The 26449-nt window shown below is 40.3% G+C and overlaps 1 protein-coding gene across 2 annotated transcripts in view; it reads right to left on the reverse strand.

Moving 5' to 3' along the window:
• The window catches only part of LOC112567170 (relaxin receptor 2-like), a 54972-nt gene continuing 28523 nt past the window's right edge, over positions 1–26449 (reverse strand). For both annotated transcript variants that reach the window (XM_025243747.1, XM_025243748.1), the window contains exons 3-18: positions 23046–23201; positions 22114–22197; positions 17826–17934; positions 17413–17484; positions 16125–16196; positions 14775–14846; positions 14125–14196; positions 13479–13550; positions 11767–11838; positions 11296–11367; positions 10466–10537; positions 10059–10130; positions 9722–9793; positions 7474–8312; positions 3632–3867; positions 1–1699 (exon numbers count right to left, since the gene is read on the reverse strand). In XM_025243747.1, coding sequence (XP_025099532.1) covers positions 1514–1699; positions 3632–3867; positions 7474–8312; positions 9722–9793; positions 10059–10130; positions 10466–10537; positions 11296–11367; positions 11767–11838; positions 13479–13550; positions 14125–14196; positions 14775–14846; positions 16125–16196; positions 17413–17484; positions 17826–17934; positions 22114–22197; positions 23046–23201 — 2330 coding nt within the window. In that variant the 3' untranslated portion in view covers positions 1–1513. The remainder of the gene's footprint in view (positions 1700–3631; positions 3868–7473; positions 8313–9721; positions 9794–10058; positions 10131–10465; positions 10538–11295; positions 11368–11766; positions 11839–13478; positions 13551–14124; positions 14197–14774; positions 14847–16124; positions 16197–17412; positions 17485–17825; positions 17935–22113; positions 22198–23045; positions 23202–26449) is intronic.

The following is a 26449-nucleotide window of genomic DNA, read 5'->3' on the forward strand; positions in this document are numbered from 1 at the left end:
GAAAAACTTGTGTAGATAATCATCACCTTCTTGAAGTGCTCCTCAATATGACCAGACACTTGGAATGTGCTAGGAGCAAACTTATACATCTTCTCATTCTACTTGAGTTAATGCAGTTTCTTAAAATCTGTCTGTTTATTAGCTTTTAAAAATTTTTCCTTTATTATTTTTCCATATTTCTTACGTTCATTTCATTTCCTCTTTCTTTCAGTTATTGTTTTTATTTTCTTTCAATTTATATTTTTCCTTGATTTTTCTTTCTTTCCATTTAACATTGCTAAAACGTAACTCTTCTGACCAAAATTTATTTTATTTTAATTAATTTTTTTGTAAATCCAATATATTCAGTCAGAACACAAAGCAAGAATCTCACCCATTCTTTATTGAACCTCGAATATTCTGAGAAAAACAAGAAACTGTTTGTATGTGTCTTACAACTTCTACAAGTTATAGTGAAACAGAGAAAAGTATTTTTAATGTATAGCTTTCTTCTGAATAAATAAACATTATCAAAAGAATCTGTATTATGTGTACCTGGGCACAACACAATGTTTACAAACAACATTTTTAGCAGATGCTGTAATTGTCAAATTTTACAATCACAATAAAATAACATTGAAGTTCACCATGGAGATCATAGGAATCTTCATACTTTCTTATCATCATTTTAACTCTTTCCTCAAAGATGTCAGAGTTAAGACGGACAATAACTTATCGTTGAAAGCTTCCAATCCAGACAGCACAGGTACAACAACAATCACTGTAAATGCTTACATTTTTTGTATACATTCTCATGATTGTCATCATAGTCATTATCATCATATTGTCATGTCATCACCAATTGTATGGCAAGAAATTGCAATCAGTTCTGTTTGGACCAGAGCTTAAAACTCGATCATTACATGTTGAGATTGCTTTGGTCTCTATCTGACCTGACCGCCTTAGTCCTACCCGAACTCCATTAGTATGAGATTATCTACCCCAGTGTCAGAAGACGGGTGTACGTCTGAACAGGTCTGACCAACTTTGGGATTACCTGTCTTAGTCCAAACTGATGTACTACCCCAGTTTGGGATGACCAATCTTAGTCTGACATTCTTAACCGGCCTGTCTTAATCCTGAGATAACCGGGTTTAGCCTGACCTCACACATAGCCACCCGACTGTAGGCTTTATCAGTTGCCTGCAGGACACCCGACACCGGCATGTTCCAATCTGATTGATCTTCGCATGAAACACAAGCCTCCAGAATCGACTCACAGTTTTATTCGTCTTTTTTCTTCTTCCACTCCCACATTGTTACCCTCTACACCTCGTAGTGGAGAAACCTCCCTCGTACAACAATCAACAACTCTTCGTGCTTCAGGTTGAATTAGTTCACGAGAATGACCAGCAGCCTGCAGCAGGAGACAAATCACTCTTAAAACTGTGGATCACTCTTATTTTTGCACTCAGGTATTTTATTTCCGAAAAATAAGCATCACTCAGTCTTGCAGCAGTCATCGGGGTGCTCCTCAGAGCACAGAGTAGTCGCTGGTCGTGGGCCCTCTTCCGTTGATGTCTGCGCATGCGTGAGACGGGCTACAGCCAGAGTACAGGAAGTGACACGAGGCAGGGGAGGAGGCCACAGGGGTCAAGGACGTCTCTCTTTCCCTGTTACTTCCGTTTTTGTAGCAGCCATGGCGACGCAACAGCTCCAACTAAAACAATAACAAAACGCTGGTGTTCACAACAAGAAAAGTATCAACAATATTTAAAAAAAAAGACAATTTTGTAGAAAAATGTGAAGTCTAGGATACGTGTAAGGGGTCGGAGTTCTTGATTTTTGTCTGGACAGTCTGAAAAGAATGATGCGAGAAAACAAGAACCGCTTTGCTAAGACTAACCGCTTAGACTAACCCTAACCTCACTTAATCGTTTCAGCCGCCTTTTGTGGACGGGGGAAAACTGCAATTCACAAGAGAACATATCCCCCTAAACGGTTGGGGTACAGAGAATGAAAGTCTTGACACTAATTATACACACAAGTGTATATGAATTGAATTTCATTTTTGTGACATCCGGTTTTTAACAGGTTGGACAAGAGAAAACAGGGAGAAAGAAGAAAGAGAAAAGAAAGAGAAGATGGAGCGAGGGAGCAAGACAAAACAACAAGCTATTGAAGAATAATTCAAAGAGAGAAATAGCTGTTAAAGTAAAAGATAAACCAAACGAGAACAAGGACAGAAAAGTAAAGACAGAAAAGGACGAAGAAACTTCGTGATAGTTTTGAAGGACGAGACTGGGACGAGTGAAGACTACTCATTTGTTAAATCCTTCATCACCCGGCAGCTGGTGGGAAGGGTGACTGGCACTCTCTGGCTTCCTGAGGCCAATGAGACTTTTAATCAGACAAAAGGAGAGACTGGCACTTGTGTGAGGTTCCAGCCTGTGGCAGTCAGACGGTCAATTGAACCCGAGTATCAACCAGCTTCCATCGCGCAAATCAACTACTGGTCCAGAAAAGGGAGGACAGCCTTAGGGGTAAATATTCCTCCGTTTTCAGGGGTTAATATATAGAACCAGATGAAAGGTGTTGATGTTCGCCACGTTTTAGAGGTTAGCATACGTCTGCATGTAGAAGGCTTGGTGGTGCTGTAGTTATTACCACGACAGTAACGATGTAGTGCCGGGAGTTCGGATCTCGCCTTCTCTAAATCCCTCTCTGACTGTCGGTTTTCTCCACGTGGGTCGAGCCTGCTAATTACTCTCGTCCATTTATCTACTTCAACTTTTGGTGTGTCTTGTTGATCTGTTGTTTGTGGCCTTTTGAGTTCTAGAATGTTCTAAGCGTTCGTCAAGACTTCTATAAACATCGTCCTACATCCAGCCTCTGGAGTCTGTTCTTCGTTTATCCATCTTGTCTTTAGTTAAATTTTTTTGTCTCTATGGATCGTGCAAATTTTCCCTTTTCTAACCTCAGAACTATATACTATCTTGATAAATTTTTTGTAGATTAGATTTCGGATATACGTGTGTCAAAGAGGTCACTAGACTGATTATAAAGTCAGCCATCCCGCAAGAAAAAATATGCTTTCTTTTATTTTCCACAAAAAGTCTGCTGTCCTGCGCAGTTGCTGTATGAATATCTCTAGTCTACTGTCGAGTTCACTAGTGCTTAATGAACGCCAGATTTTTCAAATTGCACACTCAACTAAAAGTTCACTTCAATCAAAACCTTTCAAAAGTTTTCAGACTGACTTTTTTCACGTTGCCTTGACTACAACATATTGCTTCTTTTAATTCTGTGTTTCTGATAACTTGGTAATATTTTTCAGTTTATCTTATTTTGAATGTATATTTTGAATATATTTGTATTTTATTGTGTTTTTCACTGCATTTCAATAATCCCATTATAAAGCGTGGAAATGAACTATAAAAGTCATCTTATTCTTGAAAACTAAAGAATACTGATGTAGCTTTACAGAAAAGAATAAAAAAAGAGAAGGAATGCTGCATACACTAAATACCTATTCCCTCTATGGTCCTCGAAACCCACGCACGCACGCACACACCCGTGACAACTCCTAACCATTTTAAAACAAAGTTTTGTTGACAAAAGAAATCACGTGACACCATCATGCTTCAAATACCTCTGCTTCATTGATGGGATTTCTGAGGAGGTACGAGTTCACTCTCAAACTTGTTCTGGTCGACATTGAACCATCCTTGACTGTTGAAGGTCGCCAGACCACAGAGGTGAAGGTCGACAGAAGTTTCTGCTTGAAGAGCTTCGTCGTGAGGGTGTACAAAAGTGGGTTCAAGGCCGAGTTGACAGGTAAGATGAAGACGATGACCCACGCATACAGCTCTCGGCTAACAGAAACGCCTGGAGAGGAAGAGCAAAAGTTATTGCGAGAACCTGACTTTTTTATTTGTCATATTTGTCAATTCCTGTAGGCAGGCAAAAGAAAGAGCAAAACGAAAGGCTATAAATCATGTCAAAGTGATGGATTAAACTACCCAGGGCACCCGGTTTTGCCCGGGTTGATTTCTGCCGCTAACTCTTCCAGCTGGGATTTTATTGTCAGCTTCCGAGCCATCGCTTCATCTGCTTCAAGTTTATTAATGTGTGGTGTCAGTGTAGTGAAAGTGTTAAGCATTTGTACTCTCGATTTCCCTTCCCTAACTTGACAGGTTGACAGCTCAAGTTAGGCGGCGGAGACCCGCTGTTTCAGGTGAAAGGGCCTGATGGTTCAAGTGAAAAGGGAGGTAAAGCTAGGCTCCAAGACATTTGCTCTCTCTTCCGCTCGTACATCGGCTACTCTCTGTAATAGCGACTTTGTCCAAACCTGCGCCGTGTAAAAAACATGAAATTCTTCTCGTGGTATTTTTTTTCATCTGGTTAAAACGATAACATCGTAAAACATACTCTAAATAAACATAAGATAAACACGAAAAAACAAAAAAATGTGGACAGACATGACCGAATCAAGCAACACAAATATTCATGCAACATTTAGTAATAATCAGACAAATTATGTGGACCTTCACCAGCCTCAACTCCATCTGTCCACACACGCACACACGTAAGCATCGCAAACATGTAAAGGGCATCAATCTCTTGGAAATAGTTCAAAGCGCTGAGAAGTAACTGAGAGTTATTTTGATGAAGTGAGTTTTAAGTAGCCGCTTGAAACCACTTAAAGAAGCAGCCTGACGGAACGACGAGGGGAGAGTGTTGCATGCACAGGGGACCAGCGCGTGCAAAGACCCGGGTAGCCAGTTACGTCACAGTCCGGGGAACGTGAAGTCTATCAGCCGTTAAACGAGTTGAGGGTGAGTGAAGGGATGTAGGGGTAAGATGAAGTCTGGAGACAGAACAAAATGTAACCAGAAGCAAAGTGATGAAGACATTTATAGCCAAAACAGTTCAGTGTGTAAATGAGGAGGTCTGTGATGGAAGCCAGTGAATAACTTCGAAGGACGAGGGTGACGACGACAGTCGTACGCATCTGCAGTACCAGATGGCAGCACTTGCTGAAGGGTGTAGAGTGTGGCAACAGGGAGACAAGCAAGAAAAGGAAGCTGCGGTAATCCAGGGTTAAAAAGACTAGTTTGACGGTAAGAGACGGTTAGAGAGCAACGGATGATGGAAAAGCGTCGGAAGAAAAATAACAAACTCTAACCAAAGCGGTAGGGGTCTGTGTCAGAAGGATGGAGTTCAACACTTTTAACACTGGGTGATGGCGGAATTGTGGTGGCAGACATTCCGATACTAGAGGAAGATAAAGGAACGATGAACTAATGAGGGAATTAGTGAATGGATAAAATGAAAGAAGGATTACAGGAAAACAGAAGAAAAGCATGAACGACAGAAGAGAGAAAAAACTAAAGAAAATAGTTTATAAAGGTTACACTTAAGTTTTACTAACATCAGGAGCTATTCTTCCTCTTCTCTTGGCATAAAAAAAGGGTGTGGGGCATCTCCAAGTTCGTGTCAACATATCGGAGTTTCCATTAGTCATGCAATGAGGTGATTTCCGTGTGACAAGAGTCCACTCTGTCATATTTGGAAAGTTTTTGCATATGACAGCTCTGGCGTGCCATGTGATCGATGGCAAATGATATTCCAACAAAATCACAAAAACCTTTAAAAAGTAAAAGAAAGGCAAAGAAAGGCTTCAGGCAGCCATTTACAGTAACGGTGGTCCTGTCGCCCAGTCACCCTAAAAGTAGAGGCGACTAGTCCCGAAATAGAAAGAAAATGTTTCAGCAGGAGGTATGAACTTTGTCGCTTAAAAGAAAAATGCAATGCACCATGTTTACTTTTTTCTGAAACAATGGCGAATATTTATAAATGATTTAAAAAAAAATCATTAAGAAATTTCGGTTAATCATTGTGCTCAGAAAATATATTTTTTATTTCGGCTGACGAAAGTGGAATGCAGCCCATCCTAAGTGCTTCCGGTTGAGTGTAATTTCTTGACTTGAGACATGCAAAGGCAGGAAGGACGAAGCCGCAAAAACAAGGGCGACCGCTATTGGCAAAGTCAGGATCGAAAATAACGGAAAAGATAATAAAGCGGACGATGTCCTTGTCACCAGTATTGTTTCTATATTTGCAACAACGTTTTGGTTGTTTGAAAAAAAATTTAATCAAATCTTTAGAACAAGCTTAGTGTTTAAGATTTTATTTTATATTTAGTTTCTGCTGCATATCATTTATATCCATAAAATAAGCTCTAAAGTACAGGTAATAGAAGGAGGCAAGGGTTGATGACCGAGAAATAGATATTTTCACCTGGTTGACAGCTGACACAGGGTTCATACAGAATCACACACTGACATTACTGAGAAATTGTAGAGGTCCAGCCAAGCCCACAGGAAGTCGTGAGAGAAGTCTCGATACCAGGTTGAACATACAACTTCATTTCTGTGAGATGACCGTGCACTACTTTTCCCGATTCCCAGTCACTTAATCCCCAGACACTTAATCCCCTAGACTTTTAATCCCTAAGCACCTAATCCCCAGAAAATTAATCCCTAAACTAAACCCCTAACTATAAAAATTATGAAGTCAGCGAAAAATGTAATTGAAATTCAAATAATTATTTTCATATAAACATGACAATAAGTTTTACAATTAAAATAAATATTGAAATACATTAATAGTATTTAAATCATGCTATTAACTTCAACGTCATTTGAACATCTACAACATTAGTTAAAGTCGGGGATTAAGTGTCTGGGGATTAAGTGACTGGACTTTTGTATGTATCTGTGAGTTGTACTCAGCTATCCATTGATCTTGCTTTAGTGTGTTGGTGTGTGCGTGCGTGCTTGTGTGCATCTTAACCATAATTATCACCCTAACCCTTAGCTAAAAAAATGAATATTTTTGTTTAAAAACGCATCGATCGACTGGACTTGGTGTTGCTGAAGAGAGATCATTCTCGAACTGATTACGGAAGAAAAATCTCACATAATGGAGTTAATTTATAGGATGCAAAGAAGATGAAAACACATCTTGAGAGTTACGAGGTCAGGGAAAGATGAAAAAGCAGAGAACCTAAAAGCTTGCAAACATTAAAAAAAGGAAAAAACATTATTGCAAAAATAAGAATGGACAACAGAAGACGAAACTGTGAGGTGAAGAAACAGGACTGATACAGACGAGAAGAGCAAAAAATGAAGACAAAGCCAAGGTGTAGAGGTTTATGATAGCGAACGATGCCAAGACAAACATAAGCAAAGAAATGACAAAAAGGGTTTCGGAGAAAATTCTAGACAAAATTTGATCTGAAAAGAGTGCTAGTAGAACTGATTTTGATTTTTCAGCGCAGTACTATTTTTTTTATTTTCCAGTTTCTTTATAGTAATTAAAAAGTTTTTAGTCCCCACCCAAAGATAGTTTCTCAGGGAAATGCTAAAAAATCTTAGTTTTTGTTTTTAAAGATGAAAATATTCAGTTACAGCTGATGTAAACCCTGACCTGCCAAAGCGACGACTTTGATGATGATGATTGGTATCCAACACAGGAAGTCTGTGAGGACGATGAAGAAGAACCGCTTGACCAGGCACCGCTCTCGACTTTCCCTCGATGTCCGTAGAGGGATGGCTGACTTGTGGATGGACCAGAACATGGCTGCGTAGGCGTAGGCGATAAAGGCGAAGGATACCAGATTGATTCCCAGGAACAGGAAGGACGAGTATTCCCAGCCCTTGGCCCGAGGCTCGTGCAGGTGTAGAGGGATGCACACGCCGTTGTCCCGGTAGAACGACGTCCCGAAATAATTCAACCCCAGCACCGGAAGTAGGGCCAACAGCACGCACACAGACCACGTGCCCAGCATGACGCAGTACGCAGCCTTCAGCCCTCGCTTCCGGAAGGAGAGTGGATAGGTGATGCTGAGGTAGCGGTCGAGGGTGATGATGAAGAGAGTCAGCACGGACATCTCCGTGCTCAGGGTGCTGAGGACTCCGCAGACATCGCATTCCCAGCTGTTGCGCCACTCCTCGTCGCGCAGGAGGTACTGGCCGCGGAACTCCAGGTCCTTGGCGCCGATGACCAACAGGTAGACGCCCATCAGCATGTCGGCCAGGCTGAGGTTCTTGATGAAGAATGAGTGGATCTGATTGTCCTCACGCAGGACAAAGCGGCCCAGGAAGACCACCACGTTGCCGGCGCAGGACAAGATGGCCACCAGCCACACGCACACGCGGAGGATGAGGCTTTCCAGAAGGTTCTCCCGGCTGGAGATGCCGTCACCGCGGGGCTCACACTCCACAGCGTGTTGTGCATACACACACTGGTAGAACTTGTCGAAGTAGCTTCGATAACAACAACAAGAAGCAAAAATGTCTTTAGTAAGTAGACATCTTTAATACCTACACTATTATAACTCATTTGATGTGACAAGCAAAAGAAAGGATTGTAAATCTTCATGAATATTTTAAGAGAAGAATGTCAAGCACTTAGCTGTCTCTTAATGGGGTATATGATGGAGGCTTCTAGTGACAAGAATGGGTGATAATTTTTATAGATGGCACATACACAGGAGGGGCGCTAGACTTCTTCGTAAAGTGCTCGCCTGCCTCATTATTTCTGTACTCTATACAATTGTGGTATGCTTAACACATCAGGGCATCAAAATACTGATAATGATTGATAGAAAAGCTAAAACAAAAATACTCGAAAAACACAAATAAACAAAATAATAAATTATAAAATCATGAGCTGAAATGATAGGATACAATGATAATCAATTTTTATTTTCATTAAATAATATTATGAAGGAGATCATCTTCATCATCAATCATCATCATCCGTTTAAAAGTTCACCAACACAGACATCTGGATAAAGTTAACACATAGCAATTTAACTTACTATCATCACTCTTTCAAAATAATGAAATATTGCTAATATAAATAACATAGTGATGCTGCAATACAAATTTTGCTTTGCTGAAAAATGATGAAAAGGCACTAAAAATGTAGGCATTTAAAGCCACTTAAAAGGCCAAATTTTAAAAGAGAAAAACCTCACTAATATAATTAAGGGTGCAAGGCTCGTTATCCCATTTGAAGCCCCGAGCTAATCGCGAAGTAAAACATTACCCTTGAGGGAACATTTCATCAATGAAGGAGAGAGGATGCTGTGTCCTTTCACGAAGCCTCTGGCAGAAGGCGAAAAGAAATATTAAATGCTCAAAGGTCAGGTGGCCTCTTTACTGAGGTAATTAGGGAATAAACTTGTGAACAAAAACAATAGCAATTGGCAAGGCAAGAACACAGGACCGCCAAAATCTTTTGTTCAGGAAACCACGTGTCATGTTAGTAAGATGGCAATCGCCATTTCCTCTTTCGGGCCCAGTAATTAGAAATCTTTTTGTCTTTTTCTATATATTTTGTCGACGCTCCAGGCACTCACCTTGCAATGCCATTTCTTCCACGAATCCTTTTTATATCTGATATTTATCTGAGTTTTATATCTCCCTCTCTTTCCAGTTTCTTTTTGTGTTTATGTGCTCTTTGAGATTTGTTTATTTATTTAGTCATGTTCAATTGGTTAACAGAGCAATTTCATATCCTGAAAATAAACACTGTCTTATACGTCCATACTTTTGAGTTCTTGTATGATTGTTTATCACTTATTATATATAACTTATCAGACAGGCTGAAGCAGAAAAACAGAAAGGCAAGACAAAAATCTCCAAGGAAACCAACATCTACGACTCACATGTAGTACAGTTGACGCATGTGAATGAAGGTTTTGTTGGACAGATTTCTCAAGCTGTTGCCAACCAAATCTCTGAAAATATAAACATGCAAAATCAGTACACGTCAGCACACCACCGACAACTTGATTCAGATAAGACTGTCAACTGAGAAATGTTTTTAAATGAATATCGAGAGAGGACATTCGCAAGGTCTGCAACACTCACGCACGCACACACACATGCACACACAATTATAATATATATATATATCAACAAAATGTTGTAGTTGCAGTATTGACTACTGTCATTAGCGTGAGCTTGATACACCCACCTGATGTGTAATCATGTATTACTTACACAGAAGTTGCGTTGACCAATGGTTTGAAAGCTTCCTCGTCAATTCTACGTATTCCATTGTTAGCCAGTAACCTAGCAACGTCAACATCACGTGATTAGCCGATACCTTTGTAACGAATATAATATTCAACCAACCTCAGAGAGAAGTGTTAAAGTAATATATCCAATGGATACAGGTGGAGTTGAGAACTCCATACTAGAATGGTGCAAAGTGTGAGTGATTGTTGAGGGGTTGTTTGTGATTGCTCGTTGAGAACAATCATGGGAATTTTGAAGATTTTATTAAATTTAATGTAAAATAATCAGTGGAAGAAATTACAATTAGTTACAGTGTCTAAACCCTGAATTGACCAAGATGTCTAAAGTATTCTAGAAAGACTCCAGAAGGAAAAAAATGTGCAACTCACAAAATGACCAGGTTTCCAAGTCCAGAAAACATTCCATTCTGAATGTGATGTATGTAGTTGCCATCAAGACCCCTGCAAGGAAGACAAAAGTAGTAAATGCTATATAACAGTTAGTATCTGATTCAGCAAATATTGTAGGAACATCAGTCATCATCTCCCAAACCACGTTCTTCAAAAGAAGCTGAAAATCTTTACCCAGCAAACTTGATTTTTATGCAAAATGTTGAAATAGATGACTTGATTCACATAAATCTCTTTACAGACATCTTGCACGCAATTAGGAAAGAAGTTTTCTCTCTCTCTGTCTCTCTATGTGTGTGTGCGTCATTCCTATTGTGACTTTATAAAGGTTTTATTAATAATGATAATCTCTAGATGGTAGTCCGATTTTTCTTATAAAGTATGATTTTTGTAAGAGACTCTGTGGCAAAGAAGTTTCCTGAAATCTTTTCTATTCTCGCATTGAATGTTTTTGCCTTTCAAAAAGTAACTGTAAATTTTTTGTGATGCATCGACCCTTTGATCTTGTTGTTAGGTGTGTTTGCGTGCGTCCGTCAGTGCGTTTTATGATAGGAAGTATGTACACTTCTTAAGATGGTTTATTTTTCCCCCTTAGCTGTTGCATCTTCATTAGACCCTTCATATCCTATCGATCATTAGACATTTTTAACCCAGCCAGCCAACCTTATAAATCCAGTAACAAATAAGCAAACAACAAACTAAGCTAGCCAAGAAGTTACAGAAAAAGTGTATCTACAATTACACCTACTGCTGCTGTTTCATTGTTTCTATTTGCATCTTCAATTCAAAAAGAGAAATTAAGTAATTACAAAGTCATGAGACGACGGAGAGCAGAAAATGCCCCTGCTTGAACCGTGGTGATTCCATTTCTGTTCAATATTCTGCAAAATAAAAGCAAAATAAGTTGCTTTTAATTTTATTAGTCAGTAGAGAAGCTTTCAAAGTAAGGCAATGTTATGTACATCATCTCCTGTAGCAAGGTGTTCCAGCTTGTGACTGAAAGAAAAGTGATGCTGTGTTCAAATCGACAGCGATGGAAATGTTGTTTTTTCAAATTCTCCATTTCCCACGTAACGGTAAACAAATTTTTTTTGCGATCACGTGAGTTTAAAAAGTGCGAGAAAGAGGATACAGAGCAGAAAGAGATTGATGATGGATGGATGATGGAGGAGGATGGACGATTGAGGACGGTGATGATGAATAACGACGATAAAGATAAAAGCAACAACAGTACTGTTGATTATAACGAAATAAAAATGTTCAGGAAAGTTGTATATTACAAAGTATGGAGGTTGTCCAAATCTTGGAAGAACGACGCTTTGATCTCTACCAGTTTGTTTTCACTCAAATCCCTGAAAAAAAAGTGCAAAATATTTTTATAATGAATGCATGAAGAGTTTAGACAGCATTTTTCGAATTCATTAGCCTTGTAATCACTCTTAACTTGTTAAGCCTTGCAACTACCGACTTTATTTCGCTCAATTTTTCACCACTAAACATGCTTTGGATTTCCACCTTCGATTTCTCTCTACCATAACTATTTTTTCTCTGAACCTCAAGCAGCAAATTTATTTCCTGAGCTATTCACTCCCCACCATTAAGGGCTATAATGGCATAAAGTCTCTAATATATTTGAGTTATCTGCTAAAATTCTTGGCCTTCACTACAAATTCATTTTCCCCCTGCGTTGCACAATCAAACTGAGAAGCGAACCTTGGTATACCACATGGGAAGTCATTAGTGCTTGCACCATCAAAGGAAGCTTCTTCAGGTAATTTACTGGAATCAGCAGGAACTATCCTCCCATACTTAGGTACTTATTTGCATGCCCGACTTTGTTTTTTCATTTATATATAGACCTCAGTGACCTGGAGTCAAAGACCTCTAGTCACATGACCTTCGTAAGTAGACTGTCGGGTCCATGCAGTCCCTGATGAAAAAGTCAACAAGTGAGGCTATTTGTGATTTTTGTTTTGTTTATTACTTGTGTTAGTGGTTGCTGAATCAGAATCGGGGTTGGGGGAAGGGTTGGGAGTGTGGAGAGGGGCAAAGCCAACAACCTCATCAGAAGGTTCTCCAGTGGAAGGACGAGGTTTGCTTAGTCTAGACAGGGAAATGTTTAAGATCTGAGTGGATATTGATACACGCCTCCAAGCTGTATTTCATCAAATGTTACTACAGGCCTGTCATTTCTTATTAAACACCCGATGCCACAACGTGGAAAGGAAAATAATAAAATCTTCCATCAAGAGGAGTGGAGGTAATCTGTAGGACACGTGGAAAAAACACTTTGTGACAAGCAGCAGCAGAGAAACTTTCTTTTCTCATTTCTTCCTGTCTCAGTTTTTTTGAGTGTTGTATCCTGTTTCGCGAAAGCGTGGAAAAACAGGGAAAAGGCAAGAAAGAATTAGATTTCTGACCAATTTTTTTTCCTTGCCATATTCATCATTTTCAGACTTATGATCTGTTCTGGAGACTTCATTTTAAATATGGATTCGTAATATTTGGTAAAGGTTGTGTTGTTCTCCTGTTGTCAGTGTTAACCTATGTTTCAGTATTACGTCCTGGGTTTTAAAGCTTTTTCTTATTGTCTGCATGTCAAGGCTTGTTCCTCGCAAATGGAAGGGGAGAATATTTGATCATGCCTTTGGACTTACTCCTCTTGTACTTAGGTGGTACACAGGTATCTACCAAAACCCTCCATCTTTGTCTGTCAACAGCAAGTCTACCTATTCTGTTAAATCTTGGAGTTGGGAGCTTGTAATAAGTCAACCATTTGCCTCTAAAGATTACAAATTGAGCCATTTACTTTTCTCATTTATTCTGAGAATGTTGACATCGTTATTTTCTAATTTTAAGTTTACTACGCTGATTCCAAATTACGTTTTAAGTCTGTTATACGGTTATAATTCATGCACGAGTTCTAAGTCAAGAGTAGGAATTTCTTTTTACCTGAAAACTAAATAAATTAGGAGAAATAAAAACCACTTACAATTCTATTAAGTTTGGCATCATTGAAAATGCTTTATCCGAAATGTGGAAGATGCGATTCGCGTGAAGATCTCTGTAAAATACAAAAACAAAGAGCGCGATACGGTCAAGATCACTTGGAGTTCACTCCTTACTCTCATAACTAACATCTTCAAAACAGATGCATCGATGGAAAGAAACCTTTTTCTTGGTACGCAACACGTGTTGACAGTAAAGTGAGAAAAGATATTCATACACTCGTACTTAGTCATGCACACACACGCACACGCGCGCCCGAGAGGGAAAAATGACAGTTCCTATAAGACAACACCGAAAAATCGAAGCTGGGCATAAATTAATTATGAGAAGGTCTTAAGAGAGGACTCAAGTTTCCAGCCACTCCACAATCAGTCAGAAGTCAAGAATAATCACCTCTTCATTTATTCATTCAGTCAACAACAGCTACTACTTTACATACACACCACACTCAGCTCGCACAATGCAAGAGAAAGATGGCAGGGGAACATAGAAGCCAAATCCAACCAAATCATTGTTTAACACAAATTCAGATTCCACGGATAGCACGACATGAACAAGGCTTTATTCAGCTTTGCACTTTCTCCCTGACACTGTCTCGGGATCAGAATGAGAACATGTGAACAACTTACAGCCTTCGGAGCCGAGGGAACGAAGCCAGATCCGAGCTGGACAGCGTGGTAATCAAATTATTTTTCAGGCTTCTGAAAATTAAATCATCAGTTTTTAACCGACTTTTATGTACGTTGACACTGATATTTTATGTGAGTGCAATTATCGATAGATTATATAAATATGATCAAAACATTTGTAAACATTGGTTATTGTTCATCGAACAAAATGATGATAGAAAGCATCACGTGCTAGAGGCTAAAAATAAACGTAACTGCATGGATCATCATATGACGTCAAACACCGCCACACGTCACAATTTCATGACCTGTGACGTCATAGCAATGTTGTGACGCGATTTCGTGCGATGACGTCAAGAATGGCAGGCGCCATGCGACATTTTGACGACTCGAAATGTAAATGGCGCTGGCACAGAGCTTCATCCTTCATTATTTACATATTTTATATATATAATTATATTCTTGGAGATATATCTCGCTGTCATTCTTTTACACATGTAAAGAGAGAGAAAGAGAATGGTTTAAACCTTTAAGATCCTGAAAAAGGACAAGAACAAATATATAATGTAGATGAGGGTTAACATCCGTATCCGTTACTGACGTTCAAACATGCGCACTCGCTCCCTCAAGATGCCCGAAAAGCGACTCACAAGAAGGTCAGTTTGTTGTCTGGCAGAAAAGCTTTGCCAGGAACCGTTGTCAGCAGGTTCTCCGTCAGGTGCCTGAAGAGGTAAAACAGCGAAGAAGATTAACAACCCTTTAAGTTTAGCCAATGCCTTAATATGTTTTTAAATCTAATAATAATAGAAAGAAAACAGGAGGAAAAGGAATTGGAAGAAAGAGAAATGAAAAGAAGAAGAGGAAAAGAGAAGAAAGAGAAGAAACTGAAAAGTATAAGAACACATATATATATATGAATGAGAGAGACATTTACGACCACACAGCAATCGGTGGTACAATTCTACACAAAGATTATTTTTTGTCGTCTTTGCTTACGTAGGCCTTTCAATAAAAACGGGAGTTTCATTTTGTATACCTATACCATCACCTACTTCAAATGGACAAGAAAGAAAAAGAGAGAACCAACCAACGTGACATATCGACAGATGAATGGAATGAATGTCGGATATACTGTTGAACAGAAAGAAGGATAGAGAAGCAACGGTCTGGAGTTATCGTAGGCTGAACTTTTTCATCATGGTTCTCATTACCCACACAAAAGGTCCTAGAAAATTGAAATCCAAAATGGCCACTCTTCAAGAACGAATCTTTCTGATACATTCTACAAAGTGCTTAAAATGAGAACTAATTGAGACATCTCATAACCACAGTCTGTCCATATGCCAGCAAATGAAGGCGCCAGTCCCGCTGTATATTTGAATGACACAGTGTCACGAGCTTCTCTTCACCAATGGGATCGAGGGACAGGACACGTGAGCTCTCTTTACAAAATGCAAGCTGGCACAACGTTGCCTGATGTTCTGCCATAAACCAGAGAATAAAAAAGTTCTACACATCCCAGCCTCACTCCCCAAAAGACACCCAAACTCAGTGCTGTGAAGCAATAAAGAAATATTTCAATATTGATGAGCGCGTCACGTTGGAAAGATTTCATGTTAATTAAAATAGTTCGCTGTTCTCGAGGAACAAGAATGTGAAGCCAAGATGAACAAAATGGCGGCCAAGGAACCCACATGACTGAACGAATTGTGTGAGAGGAGCACCCAAAGAGAGGTAAAAAAAAAGAGAAGCATGTTGGTTGTATCCATTATTTGAAACAATCATCAGGTATTCCCATACTGCGCTTCCACCATGAACTATCAAGGGCACCACGAAAACAGTATATTTGTGTGTGTGTGTGTGTTTGTGCAATAAACGACAAACAACTTCTACAAATAACTTTTTATTATTGTGAAAAAGTAACGCAAAGCCAAACAGAGCAAGATATCAAAAGATTAGAGTACCGCCAACAGAGCTTAATTAAAAAGTAAGTCCCTCACAGTTCTTGCAGCGAGGGGCATCCAGCAAGGGCGCCATCTTCGATGACCTCGACGCGAGAGTGCATGATAAGCCTGAAGCAAAAAAAAAAAATAAAATAAAATGTCGAACACCATGACAACGTAAGGGACAGGGGATTATACCGACTTGCTTTAATATAAAAGACTGTAATATTACACTCCACTCTGCTCGGTGTGGGGTGGAAGTTCGGTGCACTCACTCGTACAGTCTCTGCCACCTGCTAACACATCTATCTCACTTTCTTCTCATTGTCTAAAAACATCTACCAGAGTTTTAAATGGGATATCTTGATCTATTATTATTATTAGACATCTTGTCATATCTTTATTCATGTTTTTTTTATTTAATAATCGGTCTCAGATAATATGGTTAGAGGCCTGGCTTTTCCTTATATTTTTACTCTGTGTCCTTTTTTATAATCATGGCAACGAAGTCCTAGTGACACGTCATAATTATTCTTATTTTTTATTTCTCTTATTCTTCTTGCTTATCATTTTTTTCTTCTTCCTCTTCAAGACATATTTAGATAGATCATCAATCTTTTTCTCTCTTTTTTTCATTTTCTCACAGACACAAGCATGTGCACACATACACACAAGTGCAACAGCATCATCGTCTGACGAATCCCTCCGCTAACAGGCCAATAACCTGAAGGTACGCGGGTCGTTAAAGGGATGTTTATGGTCTGCTAAACAGAAAACTTTGGCAACCACATCTCCTCGACCTTTGTCGTCTGCTTTCATCCAAAAACATCAGACATTCCCAGCACGTGGCACAGTGCCATCTACCCGGCGCTGGAGGAACGAGAGAGAGGAGGAGGATGCAAGTGCAACAACTCGGTTCGTCATCGCGAGGCACGTATAGTCAGGTGACGTGTGCCAACAGGCGCGTGATGTCACGCGTTACTTGCCAACAGGTGAATACTGGCAGGTGTCTCTTCCAGCGTCTTCAAGTTCGTTCACCAACAGTATTGTCTTGCTCTAGCAAACATTTATGCACGGGAAGGAAAAACAATTTTTAGTTGAAGTGAGCGGAAAACAAAGAAGATGGAAGAGGGACTGAAGAAAGAAGACTTGGTCAGGTGCAATAAAAATATGAAGAAACACGGTGGTTACGAAGTACAGATGAAGCAAAGATTACACGGAGATGAGAGACGAGGCTCAAAGACTCAAAGGAAAGAATATAGATTGTTCCCCTCATAAAAAAAAATCAGAGAAGAAAAGTTAAATAAGAAAAAAAAAAACGAGAAAAATGCGAAAATCAGCTCACAGTTCCACCAGAAGAGGGAGGTTTCCAACGTCGTTGATCCTGATGATGGGGAGGTTGCTGCCTGACAAGTCCCTGTAAGTGATGTAAGTGTGAGTCTAACCCTGCGCTTGAGTGTGAAAAAAATTTCTGGGAGGCAGCGAAAATATTTAAGCAGAAAGAAAAATATCTGTAGTTTTTCTGAAGACTTTTTATGGGAAAGAGTTTTGTGTAAAACGAATAAAACGTTGATGAATAAAATTGCAACCCATTTCTTTCACGATATTTAAACACATAAAACGAATGTAAAGAAAGTTAAGAAAGAGAGAAAGGCAGAAAAAAAAAGATTTAAGAAGAAATATAGAAGAGTGAGAATTGTAGCGAAAGGCAAGAAACTGAAAAAATATACAGAATATACTATTGTCATGGTTACTCACAGGACAGTCACACCATCTGGAAATCTCCGTGTAACCAAATGAAAGGTATTTCGACAGTAAATGTTTGTCTTGTTCTTGCATTCACACGATTCTGGAACATCTTGTAAAGCTGAAACAGAGAAAATGAGGCTCGAGTACAATGTTATTGTCTTTTAACTTTTCTCTCTAATATCGTGGTCAAACCTCGACAAACAGAACGGAATTCAGTGTTCTTGTGTCTACACTCAGCAGCTGTTGGAATACAGTGAGTACAGCTATGTTGTGGTCTCTACCAACACAGCTGTTATACTAATCATACTAGCTAATGCCCCTGTAGCTCGAAAAATTTTGTTTTAAACTGTAAAATGTCTTTCAAAGCTAGAAAGTCACAGACAAGACGAAGAGAGAATCTGTTATATTTTGCTCCATATACAATTGTTGATCAAGCCCCGTCGTGGCAGCTTAAGGACTCAGACGGCTATAAAGGTTCTCGTTTCTGGATATGATATCAACCAGAAAAAAAACCACAATTGCCCGATGCCAGAAGGTCTCTAGCCGCCTTCATAAAGACCTCAGCGGCTGATGAGTCAGTCAGTTTTTGCCATCACGATGACAGCCATCTTCGAAAGCAATAAAAAGGATTCTCGTCAGCGAGATTACATGATCAATAACTGCAAGGATGATTTCCGGTAGCAAGGGATGCTGGGTTTTGTGGAGATTACTCAGAGGGACTAGTGTCACAGCAGTCAAGTGTCTTCTTGGTGTGTTTTGTTGGAATCCCCCAACTCTGTCCAAAGGGAGGTTACACAATTGCATGTGAGTAGTCTATGAATTGAGGATTCGTCGACTATTTTTCACATCTACTTCCCTTCATCAAACGACGAAAAATGGCTACTTGAAGATATTCTTTCTGTTTAGCTTGTGAGAACTGACACATCGCAATAAGGGTTTAGCATAACACGGAGCCAATTTTCATAGAGGACAAAGCAAACCATATACGCAGTAAGAAAAAAAGCCACCAAAAGCAGCAAAACCCCAAATCAAGAACCTTTAAAAGTAAACACATCTATAAAAAGTAAAAGCAAAGGCTAACAACGGACCGGAGGTCAGGTATTAGCGCCTGTCACTAATACAGTGAGGGTTGGCTGTCCTGGGTTCAGATCTCGTCTCGGGCACGCTGTTCTCTCACTGCATGTGGCTGACTTGCCGTGATGTAGCCTTAGTAGCTGGCTTGGGATAAAAAAAACCTCAGAATTTTCCCCTCCTATGTGCTGTTAAGCAGTGAAACTCTCTTCCATATCCCATTCGCCATTCCGACCTATCTTGGTCGTAGTGCTCCACGTTGCAAGTACACATTATTGTTATTATTATTATTATATAATAAAATAGAACAAAACAAAGTACCAAGAACACTGATTTACTTGCATAACAATATTTCAAGATGCTTTAAATACATGGTGTAAAGTAAAACAAAACAGAAAACAAAACATGAAAAACAATGCAGAGGTCACAAATTCATAAAAAAATAAAATTTAGAGCCGCTACCAAGGTACAACAGCCATCTAGGCTTAGTAAACAAGCATTATTTGAACTCACTTGTTAGAGAATTTATTTTTCTCACTAAATATTCATGCAGGATGACGACAATGATTGATGATGACGACAACGACGATGGTGATGGGAAAATACAATGCATCCTTCTAGGACTACTGATGGTAGGAAGTAGTTCTGGTAATCCTACTATAAAGATTATCATCACCAACACCACAGTAGCTCCAGGCTCTTACTGCTGTTAAAATCGAACAAAATGAGCAAAAGAAGCAATGGAGCGCCATTAAAATTTTCGACTTCCGCAGCACATTTCTGATCATCATTATCTGCCATGTCGGACTCCATGAAGCGATGGACGACTTCCGGTGTCCAGAAAAACGTCAGCAAATGTCATTCATGCCCTCAGTCTTGTTTCCAGAACCGGAGATGACATCGTTAATCAGTGCTGGCAGAAACTTGATTCCAGTTGAATTTGAAAAGATTCCGCGCTAAAGACTTTATTCCAATACCGGAAATTGTTCATGCGGGCGAACTCAGACCTAGTACAACTTCACTTTTTTTCTTCAAAAAAGAAAACAGTTCTGCGCTACACGATAATCACTTTGTCGAAAGTAACTTATAAAGGTGAAAAAATTATTTCGATCAATCTGTCAGATTTAGAGTTTCCATAGAAACCGCGGAGGAAGGACATTCACACCGCACGGTTACAGGAATGTAGGACGATGGCTGGACTAAGCTGAAAATAAAATACGCAGAAATCTTTCTTTCTAAAACATAAAACGCAAATTGACATGAGATATTGGCTCTTGTTTACAAGTTAATTATCCGAGATCGTCTACTCGTGCCTTGTGTTTATAAAAAGCAGTGTACCAACATTTGTGAAATGATAGTCTCTCAGTTGAACTCAAATTTAGAGGATCGACTGGGAAAAAAAATCCAAGCATTTTGCCTCGTATTATACATCGTGCGCTTTTTTTTCTATTTTAATTAATATGCGACAGTTGGTTATGTGAAGTTTGTAAAATAGTTTAATTTCTTGCTTTTGAAGACAATATCTAGTGTCAGTACAGTTTTTGTTGGACCCAATGACCTTTCTTCAGGTCGTTAGGGAGTAAGGTATTAAATAGAGGTGACGATCTCCTGTCCCTCACTGCCCTAACCCTCTTTGGAGTCAGATATTTATTCCCGCTAGCTGGATCGACATAGGGAAGGAATCTGCGCTACACGGGTATTGAACCGGATAGCCTCTCAAGCTCTAAGCACTCGGAAATCCGCTCCCCCTGTCAGACTTTACACGCGCGTGGGCATCTATCTACGAAGTCCATCATATAAATCCTCCATGCTGGTGCAAAGATGAAGACGTGTGTGAGGATTCATGTGAACTCTGCACTAAGTCACCCCTTGGAGCTTGGAACCAAAAGACAATCTGTTCAAGCTCCATGGGTAGTGTGTGTCCTGTACCGAAACAGAATTGACACTAAACCCGCATTCAAACAGTTCTGGTCCAAACTAAAAGAAACAGTTAGGAGGAGTGAAAATTTCGTTAAAAGAAAGGGAAATGACTTTTTTCTGGAAGTTAGGATTTAAAGTAGACGGCAGACTAAACATTAACATGGCGACACAGGTATATCACATTACTGTGTCGAAGGATGCTCAGAATAATTTGAACTGACTGGCCGCACTTGGATTAAACCGATCCACACCTGGGGGCCGACCCTCCGGTGTCAGTCCTCGGGGAGACGCAATGAGACCCTGCACTGGCGAGGGCTTGCCACCAGGGTGGATCTTGTGAAAGGTCTCTCACTGGGTGCACTCTATAAGGCTACGACATCGAGGACAGCAGAAAAAAATAATAATAAATAAATAAAAAGGAACTGGCGGACATAACACAAATGCGTGTAACATGGAATTTTAGGAGCCAAGATTGTGAAAGATATCAGGCTCGTGCCCGGTCGTTCACGTGGTAGCCATGTGGAGAGAGTACGTGGTAGCCACGTAAAGTAGAACGTGATCGTCACGTAGAATGAACACCTGTCTACGTAGAGTGGGTGAACCAGCAATGGCCTAATCTGAGATACAGAGAGATGCTGAAAGTAACCAGTCAGATAACGAGAAGCTAGAGGCGTCTTTCAACTCTCGATATTACCAAAAAACGAGAGACAATAAAAAGTAAACACAGCACGAGCTCCAATATCTCCACCGCCAGACTAGCGATCGTGCGAAGCCTTTTGATGTTCAAGTCTGGCGAGCTCACATCCTGTCTCCTAATTACCCCTATCCTGTTAACATGGTGAACCCCCATCCTGTGAACAGCAAAACCTTGTTTGAACACAATGCTGGTATTTAAACACCCTTACCCCATTATTGTGCATGTCCTGAAACTTTGTGGTGGGGGTAGAATCAGTGACACTCGTTTAAAAAATGGCTTCTTTAATTCGTTTTTTTTTCTTTTAATTTTTCTATCTTTTTCTTCATTTTTAAAAAGTTTGTTTTGCCTTATTTCTTCGATTCCCGACAAACACAAAAAAATAAGTTTTTTTTTTAACGCACGCTGGTAGGCAATACAAATGATCGCATACATAGACAAAAACACCCAAGAGCTCAAATTATATATTTGCATATTTATACAAAAAATATTTCTGTATGAAATCACTTTCTTTTTATCTCCAGTAATTTTTCATGCGAGAAGGAGCACACACACATGTCCACACACACGTTCATGCGCCTTTATTGATAGTTGTGTGCAGATGGTACTCACAGCAAGCTGGATCCTCCTTCTCCCTGTCGGCGTCCGGTCTTTTCTGGAGAACACTGTGAATGTAGTCATCATGAAAGGTGTCACCTGCGACAGCCCAGAAAACCATCCATCAGGGGGTCCACATTCTTTCTCCTTGTTCGAAGCCGGACCAAAAAAAAAAAAAAGCGGCTACAAATTACTGTCCCGGGGGTTGGGATCATGTGGCAGGAAGTCTGCAGTGGGTAAGGTAGGGAAAGAGAAGAGCAATAACCCTCGACATCAACTTTAGATGCCTTGCCTTGCCCTAGGTGGGCTGTTGAGAGAAATTAAACCTTTGAACCGTGGAGATTGCGATGTCAACTTTGGTATTCGTTTCCAGTTTATCGCCTGGTGTTTCTAGAGTTTAATGGAGTTGCCCTGTTGCCAGAGAGTCGACTAGAGGCCAGAAGTCTGATTACTTTTCACATCAGTCAGTCGAGCTTGTCAGTCAGTCAAGTATGTCGAAGGCGCATGCGCAGAAGAAAAGCTCGAGCGACACCCACATCCACGGATGTATGTCCACGTTCATGCTTTTTACGAAAACTGCTTCAAACCTTTACAAATATCCCAGAAGCAAGGAACTAGAAGTCGATGGCCGAGGGCTAAATATTCATATCAAGGGGAAAGAAGAGAAAGCTAGTGAGTAGTGCTCACGACTGATCGAGGAGGTGAAGGGTTGTCGTTGGAGGTCTGGTCGGGACCGTGTCTGGGAAACTACATTTGTCAACTCAATAGCCATTCAACAGCAAAGAGTGTCTTATTTACCAGGGGGAATAACTGCATATGCAAATGCAAAATAGTTATTCCCCCAACTCAGTCCCCTACTCAGAGTTCAAGTATGATCATTATGTCTCAACAATATGTTGTAGACATGATACAAATTTCATCTGACACGTGATACAGAATGTACTCACAGATGCAGCCCTCGTCGGACTTGTCCTCGCAGTCAAACACTTTGTTGCACAGAAGAGAGGAATTGATGCAAACACGAGGATTGTTGCAGGGAAACATGCCTATAGGGCAGTCAGGTGGAAAAAGCTCTTCATCCTTCTCGGCAGTGACGACATAAACTAAAGACAGAGGAAAAATATAAAGTATAAAGCTACATGTAGTCTGTACTAATATTATGTGTTTGTATTTCGATATATATTTACATGAATCTATGCATAAAAGCAATTAGATAAAAAATTTAGAAGAATTTCATATCCCACGGGATTAATAGATGAACGTTTAGTTTGGTGGTAGATAATAATTACATTCAGTAATCAAATTAATCAATATCACAAAGTATCTCGCTAAACGTGACTAACCTCAACCTTTTTTTTCATTAATATCAACATTTTCCGTACTGCCGCAATTTCAGTAATATGGACTTCCCTTACAACTTTTAATTGTGTTGCGAAATAATAAAAACTAAAAAAAGTCTGCACTTATTAAAGCCACTTATTAAAAAGATACATACACGATTCAAAACAATCCGTCACACTCTTTCAGAATAAAGTACAGGTCACATACAAAAAGTCCAAGGAGTAAGGGAAAAATTAAACTGATACAAAAGTCAAAGCGAACCCTGTCACAATTTGATTTGCAGGACAGAAGAAAGAGTAATTTTCTCTTCTACCCTTCCTATCCAGCAACTCTCATGAAATAATAAACCCGAGCTATGCGAGAAAGATCCCCGGACCTCCTAACACAGCCTAATTGACCAAGAGTGTTTACGAGGTTAAAAAGATTTGTAAACAGTTTGACCGAGAAAGATCGCATTTGTGGATGGTATGGTCGAAGACAGCAGACAAACAACAACAAACAACCTGTAACAAGAAAAGTAAAACGAAAAAAAAAGTCAAACATATTTGTTAGACTTAATAGGAATTTGCAGTTGGATGTCACCTAATTTTTCGCGCGTGCACGCGAGCACACACACACACACAGAGGTCTAGGATGACTTTGGAAAGGATTTGTGCAAAAGCTTTTGAATTAAATATTGCCATCGAGAAGACAGGTTTCAGAACTCTCATGTTCTGGTGTCGGAGCTTGCATTTTGGATGCCAGGAGCGTGCGTGGATTCCTGGAATAAATCTGCTGCTGGTGTTGCCACCAGGGCGCGGCGGGGTAATGCATCTTTCCCTGGGCTGCACGATTACCAAGCATTTAGCACGGCAGGCCCATGAAATATTCAGCCTCGGAAGTAAAATGATGGTCTGAGGAAAAGAACACTTCGGAGGGTGAAAAAGGCACCTGGATTATAATTCTGCATACACGAGGCAGCCATAACTGCACCCTTAAAACCCAACCAGCGTCAAAAGCCACATCGTGTGTTAGAAATGGTCTGTCAGATGAAAAAAATTGTCAGACAAAAGAAAATATATATGTAACAGCAAGGACTGTGTCTGAGAGTCAGTGAGAGTGAGCCGATGAATGAGGAGGACCTGACAGAAACTTGATATAAGAGGTATGATGGCGTGAGTTCATGCATAGAACTAAAGAGCTTTTCTTGCCCAGAATGTAATTTGCAAGGAAAAGCAAAAACCTCATTTGGGATTTCGTGATCTCTGATTGTTTTGAAACATTCTGCATAAAACCTGGAGTCGAGAGCAATTTTCTTAAGGCTTCCTAAAAGCTTGGTGGTGCTACACGCTATAATCAAGACAATTCAGAAACTCTGTGTCTACCTTCCCTTCCCTCTAACCCCAAACACAGGCACTCTCACAAGGTTTGTATTCGCAGTTCCCTCGTGTAAGAACGAAACGAGAAAGTGAATGTGTGTGTGTGGTTGGGAGGAGGAGGGGTGTGAAAAAAAAATGCCCAATACATGTATTGTAAATCGTGGCGGTGGCCGTAGTGAACTTCGATCCGCAGTCACATGGGTTGGAGCTGTCCAGATCTTCTTGCCTTTTGCTGGCAGACAGATTAGACCCAAAGTTTACGACTGCTTCACACAACAGTCACGTGTTGCTAAGAGCAGAATTTATGTGCTACCAATCGATGACTTTTTGTTCCTTTCTGTGGCCATGGTAACCAACAGAAGTCGCTGGAGGTATTTGAAAAGTTCATGACTAGAGATGTATTTCTGATCTCCGGTTTGCATTTTTAAAAAACTCATCTGGGAAAACACTTGGTCTTTATGGGTTAATGCGGGTAGACTAATAAGACAGGGAGACAGAGATTGAGATAAAGAGTCAGTGACTGACAGACTGACATTGAGACAAAGAGTCAGTGACTGACAGACTGACATTGAGACAAAGAGTCAGTGACTGACAGACTGACATTGAGGTAGATAGAGAGATAGACGCAGACAAAATGTAAGATCCAGAAAACTTTATTCTTTCACCCTTTAAAGACTTTGAGTAATCACAATAAAATAAAATGCAAATTCTAAATAATGTCTAAGATATACTATCTATCTATCTATTCCTCTTTGTGCATCAGGTTGCACATAAGGCCTCAACCAGAGTCCGCCACCGATGTCGATCTGCTGAGACCCGCTCTAGGTGACCCCATGTCCAGCCCTTTCCTTTCATCTCCCTTTCCACTGTTCTTCTCCAAGTTTCCTTTGGGCGGCCTCGTTTTCTTCGGCCGTCTGGAGTCCATCGTAGGGCGACTCTGGAAAGGTCTGCTGTCTGCTGGCGGAGCACATGTCCAATCCATCGCCAACGCCTTCGTTGAACCTGCGTGGTGATGGACTCGGTTTCACTTCTTCGGTGGAGTTCTTCGTTGGTGATGGTGTTTGGCCAAAAGATGTTAAGTATGCGCCTGAGGCATCTGTTTTGGAAGACGTCAAGCTTGTTACTGATGGTTTTGGTCATCTTCCAAGATTCTGATCCGTAAAGGAGGGTGCTGATCACATTTGACTTGAAGATTCTCAGCTTGATCTTCTGGCTGATGTTTTTTGCCTTCCATGTGCTCCTGAGTGAGGCAAAGGCCTGACTGGCTTTCGCCAGTCGGGCTCGAATCTCCACCTCCGCATCCCCAGTGTTTGACATTTTGGACCCAAGATAGGTGAAACTGTCAACTTCCTCAATCTCTTCTCCATTTAGTTTGATGCTGTCTTGGACTCTGGCGTTCACTCTCATACTGTTAGTCTTTTTTGTGCTGACCTTCAAGCCAAGGTTTCCAGCTGTTTCTGAGAAGGCCTTTGTTTTTTCCTGCATGTCTTGGTGGCGGTGTGACAGCAGGGCAATGTCATCAGCAAAGTCCAAGTCTTCCAGTGCTGTTGTTGCTGTCATAGTCATGGTCCATCTGAGCCCTCTCCTCTCGCTGTCGGTGGAAGTCTTCATGATCCAGTCCATGGCCAGGATGAAGAGGAACGGCGACAGAA

This window comes from Pomacea canaliculata, linkage group LG6 (genome assembly GCF_003073045.1).
Source record: "Pomacea canaliculata isolate SZHN2017 linkage group LG6, ASM307304v1, whole genome shotgun sequence".
NCBI lineage: Eukaryota > Metazoa > Mollusca > Gastropoda > Architaenioglossa > Ampullariidae > Pomacea > Pomacea canaliculata.